We start from the raw sequence: 10052 nt of genomic DNA, 5'->3' as shown, positions 1-10052 counted from the left end.
TGAGTATAGAAAATAAAAATCCGACGGATATGAATACGGGTATAGATTTTGTATTTATCCGAACCCGAATCCGAACCCGACCCGAACACGAATAAATTATATATATACATACTTTATTTTTATTTATTTATATAATATATAAATTATTTAATAATTTTTATCCGTTAGATTTTCATTCAACGGTATGAATTTTTAAAACCCGTCGGGTCCGGATTCGGGTTTCGAGTTTTTGGTCGGGTACGGATATGGGTATAGATTTTTAAAACCAGCCGGGTTCGGGTTCGGCTCCGGATACAGATTTTAATTTGGTTTTTGGGTTCGGATTCGGACTTTTAAAAATCTGATCCAAACCCGACCCGTTGACATCCCAGATAGAGAGAGAGAGAGAGAGAGAGAGAGAGAGAGAGAGAGAGTTGCATTTAGTAAGCAGGGTAAAGAATAAATGATGGGAGCATTCATCAATTGGGAAAGAGATAATAATTAACTTTATTCCCCTTAAAACTTTTGAAATATATTATATGCTTTTCTTTTTTTTTTCCAAATATATCCTTGCATATTTTTCGTTATTCAAAAATATTATATTTGTTTCTATATGTAATATTGCATTCTGCATATGGCGATAAATTGGTTATAATATATTTTCTATGGTCTCATCGTAGAAGGCAGAAGTATAACCCTACATATTTTTATCCCGACTCTATTTTATCTAGTATACCTCAATATTAAACTAGGCCTTATCATCTCGAATTAAACTCATATTGAATTTTAAAAAAGTCAAAATACTTTTTTTTTCTTAACTTAAAGATAAATAAAAAAAATTGGTCACGGTTGAAGAATATATTTGGAAGCCAAAATAGTCAAAAATATCTTTTTTTTTTTTTCCTAACTTAAGAGCAAATAAAAACGTGGGTGACAGAGGAATAGTATAAAAAGGGTAAAAATAATACTTTTATAGAAATAACGAATGTTCCTAACCTATTTAACTATATGAATATATTTGAAAGAATTTAGGACGTTAAAAAAGTACTTTTAATTAATATTAGTCTTATAAGCAAGATAAATAAAAAAGTTTGAAATTTTTTAGAAATATATAAATAATTGCTGGAAAATCTGCGAGGAGGCACCTCAAGCGATTAATCGTATGGCATGCACCATTTTTAAAACTAAGAATGTCAACAGGTCGAATTTGATTTTCTTTTCAGAAAACATGATAATCAAGCCTCCCTGATCAAATGCGAAAATCATAACTGAACTCAGAACCAGTTCAATTTTAATTTCTTTCCCAGAAAAGAAAATCTGCTTGGCTTATAGACTCAGTTAAAATGAATTTATATGACTTCAATTTTTGATAGAAATCTTGGATAGAAATAAATATAGGTAAAAACGTGCATATTTGACTACCCAATCTTTCAATATTTTGATTTTACTATCTAATCTTTCAATTGTTTGATTTCAATCGGTCAACGACACTTTGATTTCAAAATTTAAATATATCGTTTACCTTCACATATTTATTTAATATATTTTATGTAATTCTTATAACTAAAGTTCATTAACATAGTCGAACTGCTGTTAACTAAGTAAAATCAAACAAATGAAAAGGTTATGTAACAAAATCAAAATTTCGAAAGGATGAATATATAGTTCATAGTTTAGTTTAAGTTCCATATGTTTGTACTTAAAAAATAAGGTAACAATTGGAAATTGATAAATATGGATTAGCACCACAAGTTTCTCTCTCTCTCTCCTAGAGAAGGATTTGGGATCATAGTATACGTAATATCACATTAATTTGGTGCGATTTGGACCAAAATTTCACTTTTTATTTAATTGAACAATTTGAAGTTAGATTGACTTAATATTGGGCACATCTTCGATCCTGCTCAAAAGAATAAAGAGAAAAGGGAACAATAATTGTAGCTAATAAAGCAAGATTAATATGACTAATTCAGAAACGTGAACAAAGGTACAACTTCGTATCATGTGCTTCTCGTTTAGAGTTAATTCACCTATTATCATTTTTCTTTGTTTTTTCTGGAGGGTTGATATATATGCAGAGCTAACTTTTAATATTATCAGAGCGGATACATTATATGTAATTGTGATTTGAACCTCTTTACGCTAATGTTAGTAAAGTTTGTTATGAAAATGCCAATTCTCTTTTTTTATTTTTCTTATTTTTGGTTTTTTCTACATTTTCACCGCAAAAAGTTAAAAAATCCATCCACAAATAACCACCCTTTTGTAGGCATAATTACTTGTTGCTTACTAACAGTTTCCAATGCAAGTGGCAAAGAATTTGGTGCGTGGTTGGTGTTCGAGATTCCAAGTTCAAATTCTTATCTAAAGAGCCAGATACTTTTAGAAATAACATCCTTTGGCATTGTTTATATATTTTCGTAAATAAATTTACGTGAGATGTGCAGGAGATGATGATGAATCACTTACAATCCTCGCATCCAAAATATTTTTTAAAATGTAAAAGATGAAAATTTGGAGGTATTTCTTTTTTAAATGAAGTATCATTCATCACTTGGTTGAAACGTATTACAAGTTAACGCGTCGTGAGTCGTGACAATGAAAAAAAAAAAACATCCTTCCACTGATATAGTTAATTACAGAAATAAAAAAAAAAATCCTTCCACTGCCATATTTAATTCAATTTTATTTGGGAGCAAGCAGGAGGGTCGTGTGTGTGAGAGAGAGGGAAAGAGAGAGAGATCGAAAGTTTAGAAATTCCTATGCAGCATAATTTTAAAACAATATGCATAAAATTTACACCCCATCCATCCAAAAGAGCGTATTCATATTCTAACCGTGTGCTCACGAGAGAGAGAGAGAGAGAGAGAGAGATAGAGATTGAAAGTTTAGAAATTCTAGTGTAGTATAAGTAAAGTAATACTATCCCGTCCACCTCCAGATCGGGCGTAAGATTTACACTCCAATATTCTCCTCGCCTCATCAATTTTTTGTTAAAAAAATAAAATCCAAGAGAGTTTTTGTGAACCCTCAGATGCAAAGAGCATATAAAATTTAAACCTATATAGAGGCGTGCAGGTTGCATTTTCTATAAGCTTATTTCACTTTTACCAACCTTATAACACAAACTGCAAAGGTTTACTAAAAGCCACAGTACTTCTACAAAACAAGCATCAACAAAGATACTACAAGAGAGAGAGAGAGAGAGAGATAACATCATACATAACATCCAAAACTTAGTAGGACGCAAAACACATAAGTGAAACATGCAGGCTTCATGTTTATAGATCCAACATTAACTCTGACAACAAAACAGGGAGCTCATATAATCAGCGTACCGGGACTAAAGCCACGACGCATTATCGGCTTCGACATTTATTTCTTTCATATAAACACAGATAACACCAACTATCGAAGGGTGGCAACCCATATCACACAAAGTAGTTTAGGCAACGCTGTGCATGTGGCGGACCAAGTCCACGCAGCGGCAACTGCAAAAGCAAACAACATTTAAAATCGTAAACTCAGAGAGAGAGAGAGAGAGAGAGAGAGAGATGGTTGATTTACCTGTAGCCCCATTCATTGTCATACCAAGCAACGAGCTTGACGAAGTTCTTGTTCAAAGCAATACCAGCCTTGGCGTCGAAAATGCTCGACCTAAATGGCCAGTTAGAAAAACATATCATACCCCAGACTTTGAGAAATCAAGTAAAATGCATCAAGTTTCACAGAATTTAGAATCTTCGAGTCAGATGTTGAATCCGCTATCAATAAAAAAGAAAAACTCAAGCGCTGAAGATACCTGCTGTCACCAATGAAGTCCGTGGAAACCAAGTCGTCCTCAACATAACCAATTATTCCTTTGAGTTTCCCCTCGGACTCCGCCCTGTAAGTGAATGCAATGATCCTCATGAGTACTTTGTCAATCGATCAAATAATGACTTTTAGTAGTAGCAACAATCCTACACGTTAATATCCATTACACGCTATGACTAGCAATGTTTTGACTTGATTGACGTTTTATGACTCGCAATTCTGTCGCTGTTCGCTTGCGGATAACAATTAACACAGTACCTAGGCTACATATTATTCCATTAGCAGATCCTAAATAGACAGAGACTCCTGGGGGCTTCCTCTCAACCGAAAAAAAGGGAACAAAAGCTAGTAAAGGTAAAATTAGCTCAACTATTAGAGGTCATGAAGCTTGTAATAGATTATGAAATGTCAAATAAATGCATAAAAAGTTTCTGCTCATTTACATGCTATAAACTTACTTGATAGCAGCCTTAATCTCATCATAGGTAGCTCCTTTCTCAAGTCTCACAGTGAGATCCACGACGGACACATCGATAGTTGGAACACGGAAAGACATACCAGTCAATTTGCCGTTCAAAGCCGGAAGCACCTTGCCAACGGCCTGAGTATATAGTGCATCCACAATGTTAGATGTCAATCAACTCAAACCAACCAACAAACGATGCTAAAGAACCAAGCCACACTTGTCAATTCGGCAAGCCATATAGGCTCACTGAATCGTCAAGGGGTGTTGGGACGTTGGATAGGGAAGCCCACAAAGTACACGTGGGGCCCCCTTTTATCCAATTTCCCTTGCCATTTCGGCAAACCTATTCTGTTCTCACTGAATCAGCAAAAATGTTCATTTCCGACACAAAAAACTAACTTAGAATAAGTACTTCAAGTAAGGGAATAAGCACCCATTCTCCAAAATTAAAATAACTGATGGTTAAAATAATGAGAAGTTTAATAGTACCTTGGCAGCACCAGTGCTGCTGGGGATGATGTTAAAACTAGCAGCACGACCACCTCTCCAGTCCTTGCTAGATGGGCCATCTACAGTCTTCTGAGTGGCTGAGCCACTCAAAAAAAAAAGTGCATTCCATGTCAAAGTGATGAAAGTTAGATTAAGATATAAATTGTCTACTTAGTTTAGATGAATCATCACCAGTGATGGAGTGAACTGTGGTCATCAAACCCTCAACGATGCCAAATTTATCATGAATAACCTGCCATAGTTTCGAAAATGCAATATAATTAAAAACAGAACAATGATGGTTATTGATAGGAAAAATCACGGGAGAGGGGCAGAAGCTACCTTGGCTAGGGGAGCAAGACAGTTAGTGGTGCAGCTAGCATTTGAGACAATATTAATGTCAGACTTGTACTCTTTCTCATTCACGCCAACCACAAACATGGGAGCATCCTTGCTTGGAGCAGAGATGATCACCTTCTTGGCGCCACCCTGTTGTTACAACATATCATGACATTCATACATGTCAATGTCAAAAGACATCTCTTGGATAATACATCATGGTGTGCAGCTGAATGAGGTTCCCCACACGCTATGAAAATAACAAGGACGTCGACAAAAAGAATATGTTTCTTTAATTTAGCAAATCAAAATGACTGAAAGAGTGATCAACAGATCAAAAGAGAAACAGGGCAACTTTCCGCATACTGACAAACGCGCCAGGGAAAGGTTTGGTATATGCATGTTTTTCTTTTTTGGTATATCGATTAATTTGTGGTGCCCACCGGCTGGGTGCTGGTCTGGTCTAAAGCGTGACTAAATAAAGGAATGAACTGATAAGAGTGAAAGTTGGAAGGAGGGGCGAAAAGAAAGGATAAGGAGGAAAAGTGTTCTCCGTAGGAAGAATAAAGAGGAAATAAGAAATAGAGAACAAAGATGAAGCAGAAGAAGATAAACTGGAACTCACATCTGGAAGGACTCATTCTGTATAAGATTCGCTTTAGGGGAACACTTTCATTATAACAAAACAAATCTCATGGTCCAACAATCCAATTCATCTTTATTGAACATAATACTCACCTAGGACCTTATTTATAGTGTTTGATGGTCACAACAGAATCCTCTCACCTTGAGATTGACCTTTACCTACAGATAAAATGCCAAAGAACCCCCATTTCCCTTCCGTACCAAACCAGAAATACTATGTGGAACCACTTACCACCTGAACTTGCCTTCTCAACTGTTTAGGTGGATATACTGGGCCCAGAAAACTAGTCAACCTACCAAATGTAATATATATATTTGGTGCATTGAAGAATATCCCCAGTTGTCCTCTTTTGCATCCAAATTGGACTGCCTATCCGAACAAAACTAATCTGTCTTAGAAGGCTTTGATCAAAAGAGAACCTAATCATCACCTTCGAAATTTCCAATTGCTTTTCAAGGAAAATATACAAAAAGAAAAAGAAATTTCCAATTAAAGAAATTGGACCTATCATCTTAAATCTAAACTCGACCGGAACTTTAGAGCCTTCTTAACCTAATTCAATTTTCAAATGTAATTAAGCTTTAATAATTCAGCCTTAATTTTTGGATCCTCTCCCTTAGCCTTTACTCAAAATATGGAAACTATTAAACACATAGGACTCGCCATCTAATCAGCGCCAAGAATACTCTAGATCACATCTAAACAGTACTAATTGTCAATCCAAATGCTCCAATATTGATTTACAGTTGGGCTTGTCTAGGGGTCTAGTGTGGACTGTGCCGGGCCGGCACGGCCCACATTCACCAGGGCCAAATCGGGCCAGGGGTCGGCCCAGCCCGGCCTGAATGAAATCCGGGCCAGGCCGTTCTGGGCCATATTTGATGGACGCGCAGCCCAGCACCGCCCTTGGGCCCGGACGGCACGTGCCGGGCCGGGCTCTGTGCCCGCCCTTTAATTTTTTTAATTTTTTAAAAATAATATAAAAATATTAAAAATTAAAAAAAAAAAATAATTCTCTTTCTTGTTTCGGCTGATATGTTAGCTTAAAAAATGAAATTTATTAAAAAATTTATAAGATAATAAATTTTTGAATAATTTTAAATTTTATAAGTCTTGAAATGTTTAAAGAAACTTTTTTTTCTAAAAAGTTTGAAAATCAAATAAGAAATAGGCCTATCTCCCTAGAAGGCCTAGAGCCTAGGGCCTTAGGCCCCTCTGTTTGTCTCCCTTGGGAGTTGGGTGTTGCTTGGGGAGTTAGGGAGCCTACTCCCCGGAGACCCCAGGCGGGCCGTGCCGTGCCGGGCCGCCCACCAACTATTGGCCCGGCACGGCCCAGGCCCAGAACGGGCCGTGCCATGCCGGGCCGACGGGCCCTGCAGTAATGGTCCAGCACGGCCCATAATGTCGGGGCGGGCCGACCAGACACGGGTTCTACAGTACCCATGCCGTGCCTTGGCCCAGCCCACAGCCGTGCTAGGCCGGGCGGCCTACACGTTTTACATCCCTAGGCTTGTCAAAAATATTTGGGTCCTAATACTACCTTCTCAAAGACAATGCAGGAAGTAAGAGAGTAAAGAAGAGAAGGAAACCTACAAAACAGATCGAAATACTTTCACAGTGAAGAAATTGCACAATTGCATCACTTCAGCACACTGACGTACAATTATTGCCAATATAAAAGCTTAAAGCATTTGACTGGTTATATGTCGTGGCTTTTAAAAAAAAGTACCTTGAGATGAGCAGCAGCCTTCTCTTTCTCTGTGAAGACACCGGTAGACTCCACGATATACTCGGCACCGGTCTCGGCCCATGGGATCTCCTCAGGATTCCTATATAGCACAACAAATTAGAAAGGCACAGCAAGATCATTAGGCAAGGGATCCAGAAGTGGCTTACTTAATGCCAAAAACAGCGACTGGTTTCTTGCCGAAGAGAAGAGTCTTATCGTCCTTCACGCTGATCTCATGGTGCTTCCATTTACCATGTACTGTATCATACTTGAACATGTACGTCTAAACAAAAGGGGGAAAAAAGAAACAATCAAACTCGCAATTAAATGATGCACAAGGCAAATTAAAAACTTCATAATTTTCAGCAACTGATGAGAATTTTCAAAATTGTTGTGTCAACCAAAAGCATCAATCAAACAATATTAGCTTTAGCGACCCTCTGGCCCGGCTTGCAGGTACAGCTTCTCTACGTGAGAACTCGCAAAATAAAAGAAAAATAAATCATGAGAAGCAGAAGTAATCTCCCGGGCTCCACAGCAAAAGCTTGAATTTGAAGCTTATACTTCTAGCTGTGTGAGAAGCTGATTAAAAAAAAAGTTAGGGTCCACCAAGTTCTGCCGCAGCTTATACAGCAGCGTAATTTATCGGATTGTTGGCGCTAATCATTAATCCCAAAAGCTCGAGCTAGTAAAAATACGCAACCAATTCACTTAAAGCGTACATACAGCACCCACGGGTCTCAATTGTGACTCGAACCAACTAGCCTTACGCCACTTCAAATATGACTAAGCCCAATACAACCTCACGGCATTTCGAACGTGATTCGGCCACCTCCCCCACAGGGCAGGATGCTGGCCCCTTTAAGTTTGGAGCACACTTATGTAAAAGCTCCATCATGGCTACTGCGGCCCACAGGATAATTCAATGCAACAAAAACTCCATGGATCACAATAACACTAAATTGTCCAGATCAACAAAATTAACCTCAAAGTATTTCGACTCTGCAGTAGCTTCTCCAGCAGTGTTTTCCAGTGCTACTAAATTTAAGCTGCGTGCAACAGCTCTATTTAAACAGAGCTTCTACGATAGCTTCAACCGGAAACCCGTAGGCCATAGCATAATTTAATGGGAAAGCCCCACGGATCACATTAACACTCATTTGAAACCTCGAATTCAAATAGAATATACTACTCTAAAAAATAATAATTGACACAGAGATATAGAATTAAGAATTAAAGGAGAAAATACCATGTACTCGGGGGTGATGAAGGGATCATTCACGGCCACGAGCTCCACATCGTCGCTCAGGAGCGCCACCCTCGCCACCAACCTACCGATCCTCCCAAACCCTAACCAAAATCATAATAAACCACCTCAGCAACACCATCGACAACATTAAAAGCACCCCAGGCGAAAAAAAAAAAAAGAAGAAAAGAAATCCTAAAACGATCGATCCCTTATTCTAACGATCAAAGCTCTCAAATCACCCCAGAAAAATCACAAATCCCAAAAAAAAATAATAATAAAAAAACGTACCGTTGATGCCGAGCTTGATCTTCCCTGCACATGACAAAGAAAAAATCAAAAATAAATAAATAAATAAAACAGAACATGAACACGAAGCGTAAAAACTACGAATCAGAGATCGATAAAAGCTTCAAGAACTCACCCATGGCGATCGAGGATGGAAATCGAAGAGGAGAAAGAAAAAGTAACGATGGAAATTAACCAAGCGACGAAGAGAGAGAGCGAGAGCGAGAGCGAGGAATAAAGGGTTTAAGCTCTCTTCATTTATTAAGTCCCTGATACAGGTGACAAGAAATTATTGCGTGCACTGTGGTCTATCGACCAGAGCTTCTAAAACTCAAATATAGAATATTTGAAAATAAATGAAAACAATGTAATTAAAAAATATGGGTACTTAAAAATACAGTAATATAAATAAAAAGTACTATAATTATATATAATTGTTTATTTATATTCAGTTGAAAATTCATAATTATAAATTTTACGACTTCATATATGGAATGGTAATATTATTCATAACCTAGAGAAAACATGGTTCATAATTTTTGCCTTTTTATATAGTTTTACCTGTAGTAGTTAAATTTAGACATATTAAAAAATATATTATTTTAAATTTGCATTTAGTGGGAATTATTATAGGCCCTGAATTTATATGACTTTGTAATTTAAATTTTTGTGGACCCGGTCTATACATTACGGTGCAAATAACAATTTCTAGAAAGAGAGGAAAAGAAGAACTTGGTGGAGACTTTTTTTTTTTCTCGACAACTCATCAACCGCTTTCTCCTTTCACTTAAAAAAATAATCAAAAGTGATTACACCGAGACTATAAAAATATTACAAAAAAAGAAAAAAAACGAAAGAAACCAAATCCCGCTGATAAAAGCGGTTTAGGACTCAACTTCTCCTGTATTGTGTGATGAGTGATCACATTAGTTAGAGAAAACCGCCTACGTGGCAGATTACTATTGGTTGGCTTACGGAGCGCCTAGCCAATCACGAGACGGAGCTCGCGGAAGTTCGGAGATCCGAGGGTGCACCACGTGGCGGTTCAGTCTTC

At 37.3% G+C, this 10052-nt stretch overlaps 1 protein-coding gene across 1 annotated transcript; it reads right to left on the bottom strand.

Annotated features, from left to right (window-relative positions):
• On the bottom strand, positions 3117 to 9295 carry LOC109710430 (glyceraldehyde-3-phosphate dehydrogenase 3, cytosolic-like). Its single transcript, XM_020232976.1, has 12 exons — positions 9135 to 9295; positions 9002 to 9025; positions 8714 to 8814; positions 7632 to 7747; positions 7465 to 7564; positions 5093 to 5239; positions 4943 to 5003; positions 4751 to 4848; positions 4254 to 4396; positions 3782 to 3865; positions 3547 to 3636; positions 3117 to 3470 (listed from the first exon to the last, which is right to left on the bottom strand). Exons 1-12 carry the CDS (start codon positions 9136 to 9138, stop codon positions 3425 to 3427), a joined length of 1014 nt encoding a protein of 337 aa, XP_020088565.1. The 5' UTR covers positions 9139 to 9295; the 3' UTR covers positions 3117 to 3424.

This window comes from Ananas comosus, linkage group 5, assembly GCF_001540865.1.
Source record: "Ananas comosus cultivar F153 linkage group 5, ASM154086v1, whole genome shotgun sequence".
Classification (NCBI taxonomy): domain Eukaryota; kingdom Viridiplantae; phylum Streptophyta; class Magnoliopsida; order Poales; family Bromeliaceae; genus Ananas; species Ananas comosus.
The sequence above is the reverse complement of the archived record's forward strand: the minus strand, read 5'-3'. Positions and strand labels throughout refer to the sequence as shown.

Bases quoted from the DNA above. Each gene is read 5' to 3' on its own strand.
- LOC109710430 (XM_020232976.1), bottom strand. The intron at 7,565-7,631 runs GTAAGCCACTTC...TGTGCTATATAG, and splicing joins GTCGCTGTTTTTGGCATTAA to GAATCCTGAGGAGATCCCAT. The intron at 5,004-5,092 runs GTAGCTTCTGCC...AAACTATGGCAG, and splicing joins GTCTTGCTCCCCTAGCCAAG to GTTATTCATGATAAATTTGG.